The 21,729-nt window shown below is 43.7% G+C and overlaps 2 protein-coding genes across 3 annotated transcripts in view; one reads left to right on the top strand and one right to left on the bottom strand.

Moving 5' to 3' along the window:
* Positions 1–15,898, bottom strand: part of LOC144822193 (S-adenosyl-L-methionine-dependent tRNA 4-demethylwyosine synthase TYW1-like) — a 552,654-nt gene extending 536,756 nt beyond the window's left edge. The window contains exon 1 of one of the 2 annotated variants that reach the window (XM_078679401.1): positions 15,576–15,898. In XM_078679401.1, the coding sequence (XP_078535527.1) occupies positions 15,576–15,642 (67 nt within the window). In that variant the 5' untranslated portion in view covers positions 15,643–15,898. The remainder of the gene's footprint in view (positions 1–15,575) is intronic. The other variant, XM_078679402.1, reaches the window with a different exon arrangement.
* A 482-nt stretch (positions 15,899–16,380) lies between these two features.
* SBDS (SBDS ribosome maturation factor) overlaps positions 16,381–21,729 on the top strand; it is an 86,405-nt gene continuing 81,056 nt past the window's right edge. The window contains exons 1-2 of the mRNA XM_078679400.1: positions 16,381–16,598; positions 17,002–17,131. Of these exons, the coding sequence (XP_078535526.1) occupies positions 16,471–16,598; positions 17,002–17,131 (258 nt within the window). The 5' untranslated portion in view covers positions 16,381–16,470. The remainder of the gene's footprint in view (positions 16,599–17,001; positions 17,132–21,729) is intronic.

Genomic DNA, 21,729 nt, shown 5'->3' with positions numbered 1-21,729 from the left:
CTTGCAGCGAACCACTCGGGCAGTACAGCTGGATCCGCCAACGCTCCTCTGCACTCAGCGCACTTGCCGGCTGTACGCAACCTGGTCCGGAGCTCCGTTAGCACAAGCCGCAGTGCCAATGTAACGACTGTTTCCTCACACCAAGCAGACTACCAACCGTAGCTAACCCAGTCGTCATGTAACCACACTCTTCTCAGGCCACTATTTACAAGATATCTAGAAGACTCACCTGAGAAGGTGAAAAGAAGCTATTTACAAGCCTGTACAATCAAACATACCACTAACATCTAATGGATTCCATATCTTATCCTATAATTACCTCATCTTATATTCTTTAACGTCTCCCGACGATATCTTTAACGTCACCCGACGATCTACACTAATGGGGGGGTTCATCTTTATAAGTTATTTCCCAAATGAAGTTCACACTCTCCCCCCAGCTCAGTTACCTTTTCAGAAGGGCATATCCCATCCTTCTGTATGTCAGCACCTGGTTAAAAGGAAAGGTTAATCTCATTCATGAAAACAACATTCAAAGATATTTAGCAGTAAGTCTTTGTTCTAAAATCAAGCATGACAGAATGAGCCAAACAAACATTATTTAGCTTGGTCGCTACCTATAACCTAAAAGGGGCAAAATAAGTGATTAGATGTATTCTACACCAACTCGGAACACCTCACCTTAGACGTGCGTCTTTCCATCTCAGCAGCGGAGCTGATCCCTCTCTCTTTCTTGTTTTTGTCTTCAATATGCTCGGGACTCTGCTCTCCCTCTATGGCTCATGAATACAGGTCTGCACCGCTACGCCTCGTCTACGCTGCCATGGTTCCGAAATACTCAAACCCTCTTCTGGACTCAGTCTCTGCCACTCCCGAAGGATGTCACTACGGGACCCTTGATCACCTACCTTCCTCGTCTCAGGAATTCAACTAGCTGATGGTATCAGTCTCTCGGCACCAGCCTTCGGACCAACTTCTCCTGTCTACTCCACACGTTACTTTCTCCCATTTCCCTGCTCGTTCTTTGATAATATAGAGCTCTCTTTCTCTATGGAAAATTCCGGTGTCAGGCCGACTCCCACCAAATTCCTGTACCCATCCCTGGCTCCCTCCGCCTTCCACAGTGGCCACCTGTGTAGTGCGTCTAGAACCGGGGAGACAAATGGATTCCTTCGATAAGGGCCAGTCTTGACCGGTTTCTTACTAGCAGAAAACAGGCTAAGCTCTAAACATTACCTTTACCCTGCAAGCGCCTCGGACAGTCGAGGCAGAAGCACAAAATGGCTTCTCTCTAGTTTTCGGGCCTGTAGGCCCACAGTAATGATAAAAGGCACTAAACCCTGTCAAAGCACATGGGTAAGCCCTACAAATGAACGCAAATGCAACTAGGACTGAGATGGTAGTGGATTATAGTCACCACCAGTCTAAAAATAGAATAAAATTACCCTGTCGTTACAGCCGCCAAAACCGTCACCAGCAGCTCATCAATTGCATCAAACAAACCGGCGTCAATGCCGCTCCAGCCGAGGGACATGAGGGGTAGGTGCACAGCTTATAATTAGACTTTCAAAAGATCGGCATATGTCAGACACAGGTTAAACTTCAAATTCAAAGCCTGGCAGCAAGAAGCGATCTCCGCGCCCGTTTACTCAGGCGCCATCTTGCATGTTTGTGGACCATTGAGAAGTTTAGAGTGCATGTCTGGTGAAGGCATTTCATGCTACAAACGGATCATTAGCCCTTAGTATTCTAGGGAGCTCGGTGAACAAACGTTGTACACTTAGGACTTTGAGAATGGTCACTAAACTATCGGAATATCAGTGTGATGTAGTTCGCATTTTGGGTGGTAGGAATTGTGGAGCTGATTTTCTTTCTCGTTTTCCACACGAGAAGGATGAATACAATGAAATTAGGTTTTCAGATCTCATTGATGAAGATTGTGAAGATTGTCTAGTGGCATCTTTGGAAATACCGGTATTGAGAATGTGTCCAAAGATGAGTGGTTGGCTGCTATGAGGAGTGATCAATTTTTGCAACAACTGGGTGAACTAGTAAAAAAAGGATTGGGCCAAAGAAAAGATTTTTTTTCTCCTTTGTTGTAACCATACTGTAAGGTTGGAAGGGAAATCTCTATAGAAGGTTTGATTTTACGGTCCCCCAAGCTGATTCTACCCCGTACAGTAATATAATCAGGAAGGCCCATGATGGACATCTAGGATCGTCTCTCACTAAAACGTCATAATAGGGAGACATTTTAAGGGCCTAGTTGGGGAGAGGATGTTGCCCAACAGCTACAGTAGTCTAACTCAAATCTAGGGAACTGGGTGCAAGTATCTGCAATAACGTCCAAAATCCTGTGATTCTGGACAACTTACTTAATCTCCCCGTGCCCAAACAAAAATGAATGTGTCCTAGTGTAAGCAACTGGTGCTCATGTAAAGCGCTCTGATACAAGATACCTTTGGGTCAAGTTCGTACACTATATAAAAAAATCAGACCAAACCAAACCAAGCATTGACAAACCCAATAGGTCTGGGCCTTGTGACGTTTGCGATTTCTTTAAATGCAGTTATTTTAGGGCACGCAGTTCTGATGCAGTGGACACAGAGCACCAATGTCACAAGAGCTGTATCGAGAATGTTTACCTTTGGGGTTCCCAAAAACAGTTTTGTCCCTTTGTTCTTACTTGTGAGTTACCTCTCAGTGGTGAGGTTTATCAGCTTTCTCATGCAATATATTTCTATTACACTGCACTGACTATGTTAGCTAGGACTCAAAGGTACCACTAATCTAACAGTTGCGCCGTAGTCTGTTGGTTGCTGACCAGAAACAGGCCAAGACTTGATGACTCAAGATTAAGAATTATTGATGGCATGAACAGCACAAGTTTTAATGGCAAAGTTTTTATATCCCCTATGGTAAAACACCCACGCACCCCAAGACACTCAATGGATTTTACCAACGTTTTTAACATAAACATTACATTAACTAAGTAAACATCTACATATCGCCATCTCTATTCCTATGCCCAAGGGAACACCTATGAATCAATAAGGAAAGACAAATTAATGAATGAGAAACTTAATTTAGAAAGTTTAGTACTTTTTGAGACAGAAGAAGAGAGAACGACAGGAGGAGAGAAAGCCAAAAAACATCGAAGAAGAACAAATGTGAGGACGGAAGGGAAGGAGGGAGGAAAGAGACTAATGGTGAGAATAGAAACAGGAAAGGAGCTAAAGAAAGGGTGTATGAGTGAAAGGGTGCAATGAAAGTAAAGAACGAGAGAATGATTTAAAGAATATGGGGTAATAAGAAATTAAAAACGAAAAGAACAAGAATATAAAGAACGAAACAAAGGTGAGAAGGGGTGAAAGAAAGAATCAATGAAATCGGGAAAGTGAGAATGACGCAACAAGGAAAACAATACAGAACAGAGAGATGGGCTGAAGGAGAGGGTGAAAAAAGAAACAGAAACAAACAAGGAAGTGATAGGGAGAAACAGAATGGAGACGTAAAAAGGAGGAGAGAGAAAGATACAACCAAAGAAAAAGAATGAGAATAAAAACAGAAACAAAGAAAAAAGAAAGACAGAAAGAAGGAAGGAAAAATAGAAAATAAAGAAGCCAAAGAAATATTGGAACAACAGATCAAAGAACGTGCTTGGAAGCATTTATTGGTAGTCAGCAGCGGTGGAAGTGAATAATAAAAAAAAAAAGTATGGGAACTGTGATGCTGCGTGCAATGATGGCAAGGTCAGTGAGTGTTGGGTCAGGGTCAAAAGATTGGCTAAAACATTCGGTAAGTTATTTTGGTCTTTCACCTTCAGATCGCTACATATAAAATGGTGCACAGCTTAAATGAGAATAACATTTTTAAAAATTACGTTAATCAGTGGCAAATGCAACATACTACATTAAGAAACCTCTATTATCTAATGCCCGGCAGAGGTCTGGTTGTAACCAGAGAGCCACAGGATTAAATCTTGGTTGGTGCAGTGGAGAAATATATATATATATATATGGGGTTATGAAATTTAATAAACCCCCAATTTGATTGCATCCTACAAGTGTTTTCCTGTGTCAGTGGATCCTGAGAGCGCGAGTGGCAACGCTGTTTGTTCAGAATATATACGAATCAGCACCTCAAGCAGACCCGTCCTGGAACTACACATCTTTTCTAGAGGGTGTGAAAAAGTGATCTAGCAAAATGCATCATTCGCAGTGAATCCAGGAAGATCGTCACCCACACACTTGTAACCAGCAGCTGGACTACGGGAACGCACTCTCTGCCAGAATAAACAAATCTCTACTCCAGCAAACTCCAGACCATCCAGAACGCCGTAGCCACACTCGTCCTCGGCATCCCGCTGCAATAGCACATCTCCCAACACCTACAAGAACTCCACTGGCTCCCCGTCAATAAGAAAGTGACCTCCAAGCTCCTCACCCACGCCTACAAATCCCTCCACAACATTGGACCCCATTACCTCAACAAAAGTATCTCCTTCTATGCACCCAAGAGAAGCCTCCGCTCCGAAGATCTTGCTCTGGCCGAAGTCCCACGCATCCGCAGTCAGAGCGGGGGGGGGTGAGCCTTCTCCTACATCGAAGCCAAGACTTGGAACAAACTCCCCCTCAGCATAAGATGAACCCACCATACTGCAAGCATTCAGGAAGAGCCTCAAGCCCTGTTTTTTCGGATGAGACGGAGTTGCTCAAACCCCCCCAGCGTCGTGAGTAGTGTGCTTCACAAATCCCCGATTGACTGATTGACAGTGCAAAATACCTAAAGGATGAAGTGGGCTGACTCACTGCCCCTAGTTGTGTGCTGTAGTAAACAGAAGCAAAATGTGATTGACACAGATAAACCAATGGAAAAGGGCTGACCAAACTCCGCTGCATGTAAATACTTCTTTATCAAATTTTATTACGCTTTTGTTTTTTAAACAAGAGGCTGCTAATACAGCTAGTGATGACCCTAGGACAGCTCTAATACATCAAATAAAAAGGTACATAAATACATTAAGTGCTTTTGAAATAAACAGACAATAATGCTAATGCTATAAAATACCCTAAATTCTGAATGCTCACCGAAACACCACAATATGACTCAACATTACTCAGGAATTGTAAAGGTATCTGTACTGTGCTATGGTGTCTTTCCAAAACACGATAACTAAAGGCTTTTCAGACTTGTGTTTTTTATTGTTGTATCATTCCCTAGTTGTAAATAACTTCCATTCAAACCTCAACTTTCACTTAGACAAATAACTCCTATTTCATAGTGTTGCTACAGCATATTTACCATTTTACTAAGCTCTAAATAACAAATGGTCCTGGTAGTCTAATCAGTAATACCCACTTTATCGATGTCATAAATATTAAATGCTAATTGGCCCTTCTGTGAATCCTATTGTGGGACTGTGGGTTGCAAGTAGATTCCCATCTGCCTTTTATTCTGATAGGATTATCACAAGAGAACACCTTCCCCAAAATCTCTTGTTCATTTGTGAATGGGGATCTATTACATTAGCTTTTCTTGTAGTCGACTTCACACCGAGCCCTAGATATTTTAAGTATCCAAAGTCATGGCTGGTTATTATGCAAGTGTAGCATTTAAGCAGCCGGCCTGTGCAAAAAACAAAAAAAGAAGAGGGAAACTGTAGTATTCTGAGTTTAGTGTTTGTTACTGCACTTCTCTGCATCTAGCTACTCAGCCAGTGTGAGTGTTCCAGGTTAGAATGTGAGTGTGATTGACATAGATGGAATGCTTGTGTGACTGGTATGAGGGTTGGCAGTTGGAGTATGGGCTGAGTAGCTAAGAGGCTGCTCCTGGTGGGGCTGCCTGTTCCAGAGTTATACTTCCTACTATCCTGAATATGACTGAATAAACCTACTTCATAACTCTACCTCATCTGCCTCGGCTACATCATTTCATGTATGTATGGACCAACATACTACATTATTCTTGGCGACGATCTGGAGACTTTCCTGCGCAAAATTATGCCTATTCACAAGAGTTGGGAGTATCCTGCAACTGAAATGGAACAAGCATCTATCTTCACAAAGTAACGAACCTCTACAAGCACGTAAAGTAGCCCCACCAGTGCCGAACACCAGGCAGCGCTAGTCAAGTTGTGCTATCAAGTCATCTTAAACAAGCTTTCTGCGTAGAGAAACTACCCAAGTGACGCAGATTCAACAATCTATGTCTACTGAAGCAAGCAGTTTCAGCAAAGAACGTGCCCTTGAAACCAAGGTAATTGGTTATTTTCTGATTTAAGAGACTAGTGCTTTGACAAGACTTTCTTTTTACTCAAAAAGACTTTCATTTATCCCAAGATGTTGGATGTGTTACCATCTTCGTGTGCGAGTTGTCTATACTAGCACTGACTGTCGCAACAATTTGAACCGTCTGCCAGCACCCCTGCCGACTGTCTCTTGATTTGGGGGCACACAGCTGCGGCCTATGGATGGTGTGTGCTCAAGTGGAGTTTGCTCAAATTAACATGGATCATTCTCTAGCAGTGGATTATTCACACAAAGGTTTTCACTCACACAAGAGGTGTATAAACCAATTCACTCAAGCATATTTTGCAAGTTTGAAGAGACAGCAGCGTCTGGAACAGAGTCATTATTCACGAGTTAGGTGTGAAGCGCTGCACCTTCGAGTATTTTGACGCAATGAGTTGACTTGAGCCATCCGGCACGGCGTCAGATAACGTGGCGCCATCATGAAGTTGTCATCGTTGTGCTTTAGGAAGTTTCTCCTTGCCTGCCTGCCTGACTTTTTGCCAACATTGTTCTTTATTGACTTTGGCAGCGCCCGACGATGACCAGATACAGGCTGACAGGATCAAGAGCTCTAACACGGATGTCGTGACTGTAAAGCTAGGTCTATTATTTTGGAAAAGAACTTTCATTCAGCTCAATACGAATGATTCACAAGATATGACAAATGTAACTCGAACTTTTGACACGTATAGGTTTGGTCTCTCTGGTCAGACAGGTTTTAAACTGCTACTTCAAGACATTTCTTTCCTGTTGTTGGTAAAACATTTTCATAACGTTTGTAAGAGCACTTCTCACGAGTACAGAGTGAAATTTGTCCAACGCTGCCATCTAGTGGTTTTTAACACATTTCACTTTTCAGTGTTTCAGCTGTAGTAGCATTTATTGTTCAAGTTTGGAAATTAAGTCCTTTTACTCACGTCTAAGGGTTCTCTCACCCTCATCGTTTAGGGTTCTCTCACCCTCAATTCTGTACTTATGTTTGGTACATGAGTTCCCTTACTCATGTCTGCCCAAAGTTTTCGTTAAGGGTTCTCTCACCCTCATTTGCATCTTTCATAACGTTTGTAAGAGCACTTCTCACGAGTACAGAGTGAAATTTGTCCAACGCTGCCATCTAGTGGTTTTTAACACATTTCACTTTTCAGTGTTTCAGCTGTAGTAGCATTTATTGTTCAAGTTTGGAAATTAAGTCCTTTTACTCACGTCTAAGGGTTCTCTCACCCTCATCGTTTAGGGTTCTCTCACCCTCAATTCTGTACTTATGTTTGGTACATGAGCTCCCTTACTCATGTCTGTCCAAAGTTTTCGTTAAGGGTTCTCTCACCCTCATTTGCATCATTGTATCCCTGTTTTTGGGATGGGTTTAGGTTGTAATCCTATTTCCCCTCATGGTTTTACCATTTGTTAACCCTCATCTTTGGGTTATTGGGTCAAAGTCTTTGCTTAGGGCTTTATACCTTCTCTACTTGTGTTGGACACCTTGTTGTACGTTTTTACGTGCATGTCGCACTGTGCGAATTTCTCTTTTGTGTCCAGTGTGTAAGACGCCCTGTGCATCACATTTCTCTCTGTCTTGTGTAAGCTGGTTGTGCTTCACTTCTTACCTATGTGTTGGTTTGACAAATTGTGCTGCACCTGTTCGTGCTGTGTGTGTGCTTGGGTCCTGTCCCTTATTACACCTCCTTTTTTTTTTTTGGTTATGGGTAACCCCATATTTTCTCAGTTCCTCTCATGAGGAGTGGACATTTTGCCACATTGTGTTGCACCTTCTTGTGCCGCGAGTGTTCTCAGGTCTGTCCTTTGTAACACCTTCGTCTATGGGTAGCCCCATATTTTCAGTGTTCCTCACATGAGGAGTGGAATATTTGCCACATTGTGCTGCACTATCTTGTGCTGCTTGTGTCCTTAGGTATTTCCTCTGTTACACCTTCGTCTATGGGTAGCCCCATATTTTCAGTGTTCCTCACATGAGGAGTGGAATTGTTTTGCCACATTGTGCTGCACCTTCCCGTGCTGCGTGTGTTTTTTTGGGTTTGTCCCTTGTTACACCTTCGCTTATGGGTTAGTCCCATGTCTTCTTAGTTCCTCTCTGAGGAGTTGCTTTTGGATGCCATAGTCTACCTTCGTGAAGACTTTTTCTTCACGTTAGGTCTTGCTCACTTGTTGTTTGTGAGCTCCTCTCTCATATTTCATTTTTCTTTTTTTTCAGTATTGAAGGAGGAGGATGGTGTCAGTGTTAGTATTTGCTGTCTCCTTCCTTCTTTCCTGGCTTTTGTCTGTTTACCCTCTCGTGGTGTGAAGTCCTTCTCATCCCTGGGTTCACGGATAAACATTACTACTGTATACTTTGATTGTGAATTGTTTTCTTCTTCGCTCTCTGGTTCATTTTTGTTTTCCATTTCGAGAGGGAAAGGATGTGTATTATTCTGAGTTTAGTGTTTATGTTACTGCACTTCTCTGCATCTAGCTACTCAGCCAGTGTGAGTGTTCCAGGTTAGAATGTGAGTGTGATTGACATGAATGGAATGCTTGTGTGACTGGTATGAGGGTTGGCAGTTGGAGTATGGGCTGAGTAGCTAAGAGGCTGCTCCTGGTGGGGCTGCTTGTTCCAGAGTTATACTTCCTACTATCCTGAATATGACTGAATAAACCCACTTCATAACTCTACCTCATCTGCCTCGGCTACATCATTTCATGTATGTATGGACCAACATACTACAGAAACCTTTTCCAGCTGAGAGAGTACAGAGAGGTTCTCTTAGCACACACAGCCAAACTAGCAGGTACGCCCTTGATGTAAAGTATCATTTAGAACTGCAAGTCTGACTAGTCATAATGCACCTTCAGGACTGCCTGGATACTATACTACTTACAAGAAGAAAGGACTTTGCTGTGCCAATGCAGCTTGTGATGGGACGTATAAATAAGCTCTCTGGAGCAGGAACAGGGAATGTGGGATTAGCCTGCGTTCTGTGTTCGAAGTGTCTAGCGAGCATTCCAGTGAAATAAGTTTTAATGAGGGCTGGCCGAGGGATAGCGACGCTCTTGTTGAGGGGTAGCTCTTGTGTGATAAACCCTTCAACGTTACCTTGACTGATGTGCCATCATTACGGGGGGAGCAAGAATTAGCAACGAGGAGGCCAAGCATTTCCTACTAGTTCAGGACCCAGCAGTCTATTACACCACAACTGTCAGTGACGTAGTATTCCGTGTCTGTGACATTTTGGAGGAAGGATAGGATGCTTTTATGAGCCTTATTCTGATGATGATGTGATGACATCTGTGCTAGGCATAACTGCAACAAATGATGGACGGAATGCTGAATGATCCAAACATTCTCCCCCAGTCAAGAGATCTGGGTTAAATCAATCGTTCTTTTGCCCACTACGCCCCCCACTTTGGACCTAGCCATATGCAAATCAGTCTTGACCCTGTGCCTCATGGGAACAGTCCAGACCGAAGTGCCCAGCCAGGTCCTCCCTGGACCGGAAACAAGCATCCTGGATCCGGTTTCGGGGTATGCCACCCTTCATCAGCCAGCCTAGCTTGAATCCAGTAGAACAGTGAGCAAGGGACCCACAAGCTATCCTGGCTGATGGAACCGGTTTCGGGGTATGTCAACCTTCATCAGCCAGCCTAGCTTGAATTAGTAGCACAGTGAGCAAGGAACCCACAAGCTATCCTGGCTGATGCGGAGTGAAAGCCCGAAACCGGTCCTAGAATGCTTGTTTCCAGTCCAGGGAGAACCTGGCCTGGAAGTTCGAGCTGGACTGGTCCCATTGGGCTCAGTATCAAGACTGATTTGCATATGTCTGGGTGCAAACTGGAAGGGCATGGTGAGCAAAAAAACTATTGATTTAGGCCCAGATCTCTGTACTAGCGTGAAAGCATGACATTGTTCTGCATTCTGTCCATCAATTGTTGTTTTTGCATCTGTGCTAGGCAGCACTTCACGAAAGCCCTTAAAAAAAATAAAAGTATGAAAATTAAGTATGGCGCAGCTAAATTTGAAAAGTCATTTCGCGCACGGAGTGAAGGACCTGCATACAGTGGTGAAAATACCTGTACATGCATGGATGATGGTGATGAAATCACCTGCGTAGCCACCATCTTAAATTGAGAGATTCCAGGGCACAACTACAGCGAGACGCATGCTATAGAGACTGCACTGGTGTGCACGCGGTCTGGTTTTCTATGGCCCGCTGTGCCCCTGTGTTAAACAGACATAGTTTTCCCTATAAACCTACTGGAGCAGGCAGGTTGTCAGTGTCCTGCACACCTGTGTCATTTCTAGAGTGTGTGGAATGGTGACACTCGCACACCACTGTGCCCCATAGTGAGGTGAACTTGTGCGTAGAAGAGCGTCAATCTTCAGTGAATCATCTGAACACCGGTGATGCGCACACCTGTTTTGACTTTCATTTTCACTGGATTTGGATAATATTCCTTTAAGTTTCATTTGGGTGTGGTTATTTCAGTTTTTTTAATGCACATTTATTTGTCTGTGCAGGTTACAATTTTTTATTATGCAAATGCAAAGTGCTATTGTTACCCCATCTTTGTTTCAAACTCAATCTGGTTTGTTGAGTGTAGAATGGGAGGATTGGATATAGATGTTCGAAACTTACATAGAGGTACAAAAAGGGGGTGGTGATGGACGGAGCATCTGAATCAAACACTCACACCCAGTCAAAAGATCAGGGTTTAATCCATCACTGTTCTTTAGCCCACTCCGCCACCCCAGTTCAGACATAGCTATATGCAAATGAGTCTGACCCTGTGCCTCATGGGAACAGTCCAGTCTGAACTGCCAAGCCATGTCTTCCCTGGACCGGAAACAAACTTCCGAGGACCGGTTTCTGGCATTCTAGCCATCTTCAGCCCGGCTTGCTTGAATCCAGTGGCAAAGTGAGCAAGGGACTCACGTCTGAGCATACCCTGCCACACTTATGGTGGCGGTTTTTGAAAGCAGGCTGTATGTTATTACCAGATAAAATGTGCAACTTAAACATGCACTTTTAACCACACATTTAAAAACGCATAATACTGTTTTTCTTCCTTTACATGATCACATTTCACAGTTTGTGGGGAAGTGACCGGTAAAACAGAACACTGAACAGAATTATTAGGGCCTAAATCTAAATTAGGGTGGATTCCTTTCAGGACGTTAACGGAGGCTAAGCCATGCCGAACCTGTACAACAGCAAAGTAAATAAGAGCAAAAGCACCAATAGCACTTGCGAAGAGCAAGAGAATAGGGCCGTGGCAGCTGTAGCTCTAGATATCCTGGGGCCCCAGGCTGCAGCATGGGGCCAGAGCTCTAGATATCCTGGGGCCCCAGGCTGCAGCATGGGGCCAGAGCCGGATCTGCAGCTTTCACAGCTGGAGCAAAAGCAGCTACTGCGACTTTGGCCACAGCAGTGTCCAGTGACACCCGCACAGGTGAAAAGCCTTCCAGGGAATTGTGAGTGGGATGGGTGCCACGTTTAAAGGTGGTGTTAGTTGCAGATCTGAAAGGACCCTTGCATTACAGGCAAATTTGGGAAATGATGCCATTGGCTGCTTTTCCGAGGGAAAAAAGGCACACAGCCACTATAGTAAAAGTGTGCCACGTTTTTAAAAAAATGCTGAATAAAAGGAGCTATAATAAAGCTCATTTTAAAAGGAAAATAAAGGGACACAGCCGATATAGTAAAAGCATGCTGCACTTGCAAAAAAATAATGCAGATAAAAAGGAGCAAGTCATGAGGAAAATAAAGGTGTGCGGCCGCTATAGTTATAGTGTGCTGAGATGCCTTTTTAGGTCTCGTGACCTACAATGCGCGCAAGCGCATTGAGGGATCGAGAATTCAAGTGCTCGAAATCCTCGTCAAACTAAGGGCTTCTTGCACTGCGGTTTTCTTAGAGTTCACGTGAATCACAAGCACGCGCATTCTGGCCAGCCCAGCACATCAAAGGGCTTCTCCTCCCCTAATTATTCATGGCCGGCCGCAGGCCGGCCGTACTTCTCCTCCCCTAATTATTCATGGCCCGTACTTTTAGTTTCCCGCCCGGCAGCTCTGCATTCCCCCTTGCTTCAGATAGTGTGTATTTGGTAACCTCCCCCCTCCCCTTCTCTGCCTTCCTTGCGCAATTGAAAATACGACTTTGTTGTCTGCAGTCTCAGCCTCTCTCGCTTCTTTCTCTATCCGTCTCCTACACGTCGCCCTTGCACAGTCCCTCTGCTTCTTTCACCCCCTCCTTCTCTCTCCCTCTTTTTCTCTTCTTTCTGTCTTCCTTACTCTGTCTTCCTAGCGAGAAGTACGTGCTATGTTTTGCAAACACTTCTTCGTTTCTAGTAGCATGGCAACAGGGACACTGCACTCAGTTCAAACCCTTTCAGTGACGATGCTTGTACTGCCCTCTGCTCAGAGGTAACCATGGAGCTACGAGCAGCTCTTAACATTTCTACACATCACTGCAATATCAGAAATGAACAAATGAAACTTGTGCAGTTGAAAGAAGATACGCTTCCATTGCAATGTTTCTGCAAAAAGGGGAAAGACTGTGATAATGTGCTTAATCAGCGAGGCAAGGCGACTTCGTTTCTCCACTTCCTGTTGCCAGAGGGGGGGGGAAACATACGGCTAATTCCGAGTTCTTAAAAAAGGGTGCACCCGAGAAAGCGTGAGACAAACCCCCGGTCAGTCAAATTCCTTATTAAAAGAAAACTGTATGCCATTATTAGGAAAAAAATCGAAACCGAAATGGGGATTCCGCAGTATTTTGTTAGTCTCACTAACGCATAACGTCAATAATAGTAGTACTTACACACCCTCAGCCACCCCAGCCCCGTCCGGACAACTGTGCACTTTTGCTAAGCCCAGGATCCCCGGCATTGCCTCTATAAAAGACCACTTAAAGACAAATACTATGCAATTTCTCAGTCAACTTCCCTTCCCCTTTCAACAAAAATACCGTGATCTTTCAACCTTACTTCCTCATTAGCCTTTCCCTCTAGCCAGAAACTCCCAGCACATTTGGCATACAATTTTGACAAAAGATAACTTTATCCTGCAATGCCCCAAAAAATACCCTAAAATGCCAAGGCAAAGTGAAAATAATCCAATGTAACCTGCACCAGAAATTACATGGCTTCATTTACGTCGTCCCGTCTAAAGCCCTCCATGAGCCTACACATTCCTCATCGAGAAACCCCTTACGAGCGCTCTGGAATGAAATTAGCCACTACAAAAGAGGGCAGGGTGGCGTTCTTACAATCACAGGCAACGTTATTTTGTTGCAACTCATTAAGCTGTGAATCACACCACACAAAAGGAACAAACGCAAGGGAACGAACTGTTTAAAATAAAACTCGCCACATGACCATTACTCAGCGGTTTTGAAGCACAACTGCAGGGACATTGGTTCAGACTCGAAACGGCGATTATGCAACGGTTCACTAAGGAACGCCCTTCTTGCGACTCCAAAGCCTCTTTAGGGGCCGGTAGGTTTAAGGCAGCACCAGTTTAGGCATGCACACTTAAGAGTCGCACCTAGCTCTCCCATCTTCAACACGCTGCATCCTGTTAAGAGGACGGGCGATGAGGTATTTGACGAGAAATAAATAAGCTGCTTTTGAGAAAACACTATCAAGTATACACCATAAAAAACGCATTAGCCGAAACCTTTCCAATGGACCGATGCTAAACGTAGCACTTCAAGAACAAACAGGCGAACCCGTCAGTAGACACAATGTGGGATTTCAAAAGGACATGAACAACATCAAGAGTTTTAATATGACTCCACTTCTCAAAACGGAAATCTGTAATAAAAAATGTGCACTTTTAATAATCAAAATAAATAAAAAAGTTGCGAGTTGCGGCAGTCGGTGTTGGATATTGGGTAACTAATGTGCCCTGTATGATGCGGGGTCCGCACAAAATTCCAACAGTACTTATTCCCTCACTATTTTAGCCTGCACACACACAAGCATATCATTACAGCCCGAAGCCGACTGCTATAAGGTTATTAAAGGCCCAATCGCAAAAAACTGTGCAGGGAGGAAACCCCTAGCAGTCTTACAGAACACAACTCAAATCAGGAAAAGATAGACCTCTTAGGTCTCGACAAAAACCCTTATCTACAGGGAAATCCATTTTATTTCTCGAGGCTGCAGCGGTTTCTTCCAACATATTGTAAAACAAGCACTGGCGTTGCCAATAGGTCTCGCAGTAGGAAAGTTGGAGCTATTAGTTTTGTAAATGACAAAGCCCTTTATGTTTTAAAAAAAAAAAAAAAATAAAAGGCATTGTTCAGTGGAAGAGGTGTGGCGCCGCGGTCAGGGCGACTGACGCTGGAATCTGGGGACCACGGTTCGATCCCCGGCTCCGGCGGCAAATTAGCCCAGCACCATGTGACTCTGGGCAATAGCTTGCTTAATCTTCCCGACGGCCCCCCAGCGCCTAGAGACCCTTACGGGTGATTGTGCGCTTTACAAATGTGGACTTTACTTTATTTGCAATTGTAATAGCTCCAACTTTCCTACTGCGAGACCTACTGGCAACGCCAGTGCTTGTTTTTTTAAAATAACCTATTGTAATTTGATTTATACAGCCCTTTCTACCCCTGACGAGGCATTGAAGTGCTTTAACATAGATGAAAATGTGCAAGCAAAGCGGATGCCTTGCAGGAAAGCACGTTGTGTCTGCAGTAGGAGAAATACATTAAAGAAAACAGTTGTCACTGACTGTAAATAAAACATACAGTGCAACACAAGTAAAAGGGCTAGAGCTCATTCGAGGTTACAAATGTAGAAAAGGCAGTACTAAGGAGGGACTACCAATCCTATTAACGAATCAGAAGCAAACATTTACAACGGACAATGAAAAATATGGGCAGAATGTGAGCAGAGCTTTAAGTCCATACCCGAACAAAGCAAGTCTCGAAGAGACAGCGCAACTACTGCCTAGGCGAGACCTAAAAATGATACCCCGTGCTGCCAGGACGCGTACTCTTCTAGAGAACACGCCTGTCAACTCACTCAATGTCACTTTCTTATCAATCATACTCCGGCTTTAGACAACCATATCCCCACACACATACTTCAATGAGGGTCACAAAAATCAAATCACTCTACAAAAAACGTGTCCTTCGCTACATTCATCTAAATGCAATCTCCCTCTTAAGATCTGACTTCTCCCTCATCTTGAGCTAACAAGTATGAGGCAAAAAAAGGCCCAGAGCGAAGTAGAATAGGTCGCAAGGCGAGCATTTTTCACAGAGGTATTTGTAGGTACATACCCACTTCCTGATGAGCAGGAGCAGATATCACGTGTAGCATGAACAGCAGAAGCAGGTAGACCCCCATCTCGCATGGGCTCTTGCGGAGTGTAGGCAAACCAGTCTCCAACACGCTCACAGGTTAACGCACATGACACTCGGACACGCTGTCTGATACTACAACAACTTTAAAGCGCACTCTGCAAAGGAGACCTTCATAAACAGTGACGAAGGACTCAGTCTAACAATTCATTTCTGAGTCTGTGCAAAATCATCTAGACCGCAAACCAGTGTGGCCACGTTAGGGTCAGTCACCTAGCTCTAGTTTAGGAATCATGGGAAGAAGGGTTGGAACGAAGGTTGGGAAGTAATCGAATACACTTTGCCTGGCCTTGGCAAGAAAGACTGTTATTTAGGCTACTGCGCAGAGTTTCGTCAGCGAGGTCGCCATATTTGCCTACCCGGAGTTGAGTATTCACAATTAAACTTTAGGAAAATAAATACATTTTTTAGCCTCTTTTTATGTTTCTTTCTTAATTTATTCTGATTCTACATGTTGTGACATATATTCGATTAAATATTGAAGCATGCTATTTTTGTAAATTAATATCGTATTGTGCAAAATATTTGAACAAACTGTGCGCGGCATTTGAAATATAATTCAGGATCTATGTTGTTTAAGTGTTTTTACTTGTGTTCTAGCACTAAAGAACATGCGTGCCTCTTAACGGATTCGAAATAGGAACCCGAATTTTAATTCCATGATATTAGCTTTAGGTGTCACTTGTTTACAGTTGAGGGAGAGCCTTGAAACACAACCCGTGCTGGTTCTGACGCAGAGGCTGTGACGCATGCGCTCTGTCTCCCTGTGTGGACGCAGTGACAGCTGCCGGTGGTCCCTATCGTCTGCATCAAGATGTCTATCTTCACCCCCACCAACCAGATCCGCCTCACCAATGTAGCCGTGGTGAGGATGAAGAAGGGCGGCAAACGCTTCGAGATAGCTTGCTACAAGAACAAAGTGATGAGCTGGCGAAGCGGAGTGTGAGTGTGGGCTGGGGACATGCGAAATGGGTTGAGCGGGAGAAGTGACGGGCAAAGGGTACACACATAGGATGAATGTATACACGTGTGGTTAAGACAACACTGGTGAGGCAGTATGTGGGTGTGCGTTCAGGGGGATTGAGGGAAAGGTAGATACAATGGAGGAGCCGAACTGCGTTATTAACTTTTTTGACAACCAGTAAGTTTATGGTATATTTAATTATTAGCATCAGAATTGTTAAAGCATTTTGAAAATAATGATTCATCGTAGTGTTTTGCGTGTCCCACATATCGAAATTATTTTGTGTATTTGAACATTCGTGCGTCTTTTGGAATATGGAAATACTGAAACTGTTAATTCCTTTTAGCAGCATCTCACATGAATTATACTTTTGACCCACAGAGAGAAAGACCTTGATGAAGTTATGCAGACGCATTCAATATTCACTAATGTATCAAAGGGCCAAGTGGCAAAGAAAGAAGATCTATCCAAAGCTTTTGGAACAGACGACCCGACAGAAATTTGTAAACAGGTTGGTTTTCCACTTAGTAAAATGGACAGTTCTTTTTGGATAATGGTCTGTAACCATTTAAGTGTCAGTTTTGATCGTATTGTAGTTACATTTACAAAGGGCTTCATGCTATCAGCAAGGCGCTTTCGGGAGTTGAGTAGTAGTACCACGCTTCCTCATACGCTGTGCTTGGGTGGAAGAAATTAAGAATGCGTTTATAAGCTGACCTATATTGGAAGTGTTTTAATTTCCTGCGTGATAAATGACCCGTGAGATTTTCTTAACGTGCCATGTGCCCCATCAGCGAGTAAGCCTGATAATAAGAGTGTAGGTTCCAACTTTGGCTTTTCTGGGACTTGTTTTGGTTTCATGCGTGATGATGGAGGGTTGCTTTTGTCTCGATGGTAGTGTGATTACACTAAAGCATGGAGTGTAGTGAAGAGGCGAGAGTGATTGCTTCATGTATGCATTTTTCTACCACACTTATGCAAGAGTTGAGTTTTTCTTTTTACACGGATGCAGGCTTGGACACTCTGTTGAAGAAGAGCTGTGCCTCTACGCCTTGCTGAGTTACAGGTGTCCTTGGTTGTTTTCCTGCTTTTTCCCATGATTGAGCCATTGGGCTGTCCCACTTGCCTTTTATTGGTGCCTGAGCCACATCTCCCTTCAGTCAATGTTTTACTGTTTAGTATTTGCTGGGCTGTAGGTCCTCTATCACCATAAGCCTATCCTCTGGCCTATCCTCCCTTTAGTTTTGACTACTCTTAATGGATTCCTTTGCTTCAAAATCGTTGCTGCTGATATAAAGAGCCCTATCTGTTTCAAATAACTGCAAACCCCTCAGGATGATGCCTGCAGCCAAAATCTTCCTTGCTTCTGTCCAGTGTGATCCTTGACAGTAAGGAATTTGGAGCTGGCATTGACTCTTAACGTTTCTGGGAAATCTCAGATTGACCACCCCACTTAATCTGTCCGAGCAGTCTTGTTCTCTTTAAAACAACTGAAACCAATTCTCTCACAGTTGGACTTTTGCTCCATAATCCAAGCCACTGCCATCTCCAACACTGACTGGGGCAGAGTTTTACGTACAGTAAAACTTCCTTAGCCCTCTTAAGTTCTGCTGCTTATTTTAACAGCTAACATCAGGAAATGTAATCACTTAATCCTTGTTTTAAGACTTCTTTAGAGAAGGCAGAGATTAAATTCAAACTTGTCTGTTTGATTTATGAAGGCTGGAACGACCAAGCAACTCACCTACCTTCAATCCTTACACCACAAGTTTGGTGGGGAAAAACACGCACAGAACCGCCACCCTCTCCCTCCCCCCAACAATTTCGGACCTACTGCCTTTACCACTGCTTGTTTAATCTTATGTTTCCCATAATCGTATTAAAACTCGTTACACTGATTTTCCATTGTGAATATTTTGGAGAAATACTAGCATACATCAACACATTTTAGTAAATGATGCTGCAAAGAAATGGTACCTAACAATTTACAGTACTTTAGCAAAATGTTTTTGACTTTTTTTTGTGAACATTTTATTTTGAAACCAAAGAATCGTCAATCTTGCTTTCAAGCTTCTGCAAATATTTGCATCTAATCAGACCGCATTCTGGTAGCATTATACATAGCCTCATATTGCTAAACGTTGAAAACTTGTGTATACATTTTTATACTGGAACCACTGTCAGTAGTGCATCAGGAGCTTACAACTTTTGCTTAGAACACTCACCCTAATAACGAAGGCTTTGCATTAATGAACCATGAATACTACTTTGAACAGCATTAACACGTGACACAAATATTACCTTAACTGCAGCCAATGGCTTTCTTTGTGCCATAATGTGGTACTGCAAACTGCCAGCCAAAGGGTTTGTGCTGCTGGGGGTTAGGCCTACTTGTCCCAAGGACAAAATATACATGAAAGCTTGTTGCCAGTGACCCAAACAATATGTCCCGGGCATCAGGCTTTAGGAATTCCACATTCCTGCTCTCTTCCAATCTTTCTATTCCCAGCAGTTTCCATGTTTTAAAAAAAAACCCTACAGAGCCCCGACTTCTGCCAACTGGTCACTGTCTCACAGTGGAGTTCATCCTGTCATCTACTCCTCCCAACTTATGTGCTTTAACGCTTTTATCCAAGCTCATATTACCGTCTGCGTGTGTGGAGGCAGCAGTTTTTCCCTGCTTCGCCGTATAGTGCTGCTAGATATCCTCCTTCACCCTTAGCCCAATGATCTGCACAAAAGGCTGTGCCTTTACGGCCAGTAAATGCCCAGTCATTAACCACTGTCAAATGTAAGAAGCTCTGTGCTGGTTATACACGAGCACACACATTTATTAACTTGTGTTGGATGTGTATGTTAGACAACTGTCATGCTTAGCCACTTATCTGCACACAAGTAGCCTGTTACAGAAGGGACCTTTCAAGGGTTGCTTCAAGGATTGGGGCTGACCTGGGGATTGCCTTATATTGTGAGTGGACATTCATAGCGTAGGTCTGTAGTGCTTTACTGAAAGTTACTGAAAGTCTGTGGTGCTCAAGGCAAAGAGCAGATAAATAGTGTCAAAATGGGTAACAGAAACTAAATATGTAATGTAGAGTTCCTTCATAACACATTTTGGCTGCTTACCTCGACACTGTCTATAAATAGGACTGTAAATTTCAGCTTTGGACATCAGTAATTAACTGGCTTGTTCTCCGTTAGGAAATCTATGCGCTATGCAATGTGATTTTTATATACAGATGCTATCGTCTCTTTTCTCCTTTTGGTGTCCTGTTCGAAATTAGCTCATGTTGGTATACTAACTGTCTCACTTATATTTATCTGAATGAACTTTATGAAAAGATGACTTATGGGATAATACATTTGGGGTTTATGTTATAGTGTACTTATAGGCTACGTTGATTTATAATGCATTGATACCGGTAAATCCTCCCTGATACCTTTTCTGTTTAACAAAATATCTAACTAGAGAAGCACAAACTAAGGGTAAAAACTTACTGGTCAATGGTGAACAGCCTAAGAAAAGATTTCCACAAATCTTGCATCACGCTGGAGAGATGCCGCATTCTAACTAAGCAGAAAATTTAGCCCATGGGTAACTAGACATGCTGAGATGAAAAATAAAGCCAAAAATTCATCCACAGACAGTCCGTATCAGAAAGAGAAAAAACTGTAAAAATACCGGATAAGCTAACAATACGAAAGAGATGACAATCTGTTAACATAAGCAGGGAGCACCATGGCATACCAGAGATCAGGCAAAACATAAGTGTAGGAGAGTAGGGTCTGCTATCCTATGGTCACCCCAATTTTTGCTTTTTGCTTCACTGGTTTTCGACTTAATGTGGCTGTGGGCCTGCTAATCAGACCCGCAGCCTGCGGTTCTCTCTCTAAATTCACATACATGTACCATAGGTACATCACCAATTTGGTACTGGACACCTTATCAGCCCCTGTACCATGCACTATAGGTGCTCAGGGCAGAGGTGCATCCAAGGCCTACCATGGGCTGCAGCATATCTTTTGATACCCCTGGCTGGTACTTAAATCGACACAACTGGCTGATCACTCAGCTGGGGCAAGATGGTGTAATCACCCCTTGCTTAGATATAGTATACCTATATCTAAACCTATATCTGGACACATATATACCTATCAGTCACTCCTATGGCACGCCTTAACAATCCTGGAGGCAGAGTGCTTGGTTTTATGTGAGATGGTGCTGCATGAGCTGTGCCTGTCTGCAGTGGTCGGAACCATTTCCTTACTGCTGTTCCAGGGTATTGCCATACCATATACTCTTAAGTGCATTATAATCCTCGCGGTTATTGCTAACTTTGGTTTGGCTTTATCAAAACATGTCGTGTTTGGTGTCATACACTTTGGAATACTACCCCTCGCCAGTTCTGGCGACGGGGGTAGCATTCCACCCTTCTAGAGGGAGAAGACCTGTTACTTTACTTAAAACGCGGTTAATCCTAACCAGAGCCTCAGCATCACAAAATGGATGCTGCTGCCACAGACACAAGTCTGACCTCCTACTGCTGACCGAAACTTGGCAGGGGAGGCCTGGACAAAAGGTTTCCTGTCACAGGGAGGTGCTACACCTCCCCAGACAGGAGATAGTGGATTGGGGCAGGGTGGGCTGAAAGAAACTAGACACTGCCTGGGGCACACAAGGTGTCCCATGCAAAATCCAGTCAAACCGGTTCTGGGGCACTCCAGCCCCAGTCCTGGTGGGAAACTGGACAACGGGAAAGGGGTGTAACCACCCCCTTCCTGGGTCCCACCCATAGGAGGGACCTAGCAGGTAATCCAGCCCCCAGATTTGGAATAAAGGTGGGAGCAGTGGCAATGCACATCAGATTTTATGGCATGACACGGAGGCCAACATTATGCAAATTCTCCTTCATTGCCACAGCTCAGCAGTAACAATGAAGAGAACATAGAACTTGTGAACATTCTAGAAAGGTATATAGCTCATGAACACACAGCCATCTTCCTTCTTTGTTGCTGCTGCTCACACAGATAAGTGCCTCCTTTTTACTCGTCCTTTCTGATGCACGTGCTTGCTTGATTTTCACCTTGTCGCATATCGAGGTCCACTTG

This window comes from Lissotriton helveticus, chromosome 3_1, assembly GCF_964261635.1.
Source record: "Lissotriton helveticus chromosome 3_1, aLisHel1.1, whole genome shotgun sequence".
NCBI classification, from domain to species: domain Eukaryota; kingdom Metazoa; phylum Chordata; class Amphibia; order Caudata; family Salamandridae; genus Lissotriton; species Lissotriton helveticus.
The sequence above is the reverse complement of the archived record's forward strand: the minus strand, read 5'-3'. Positions and strand labels throughout refer to the sequence as shown.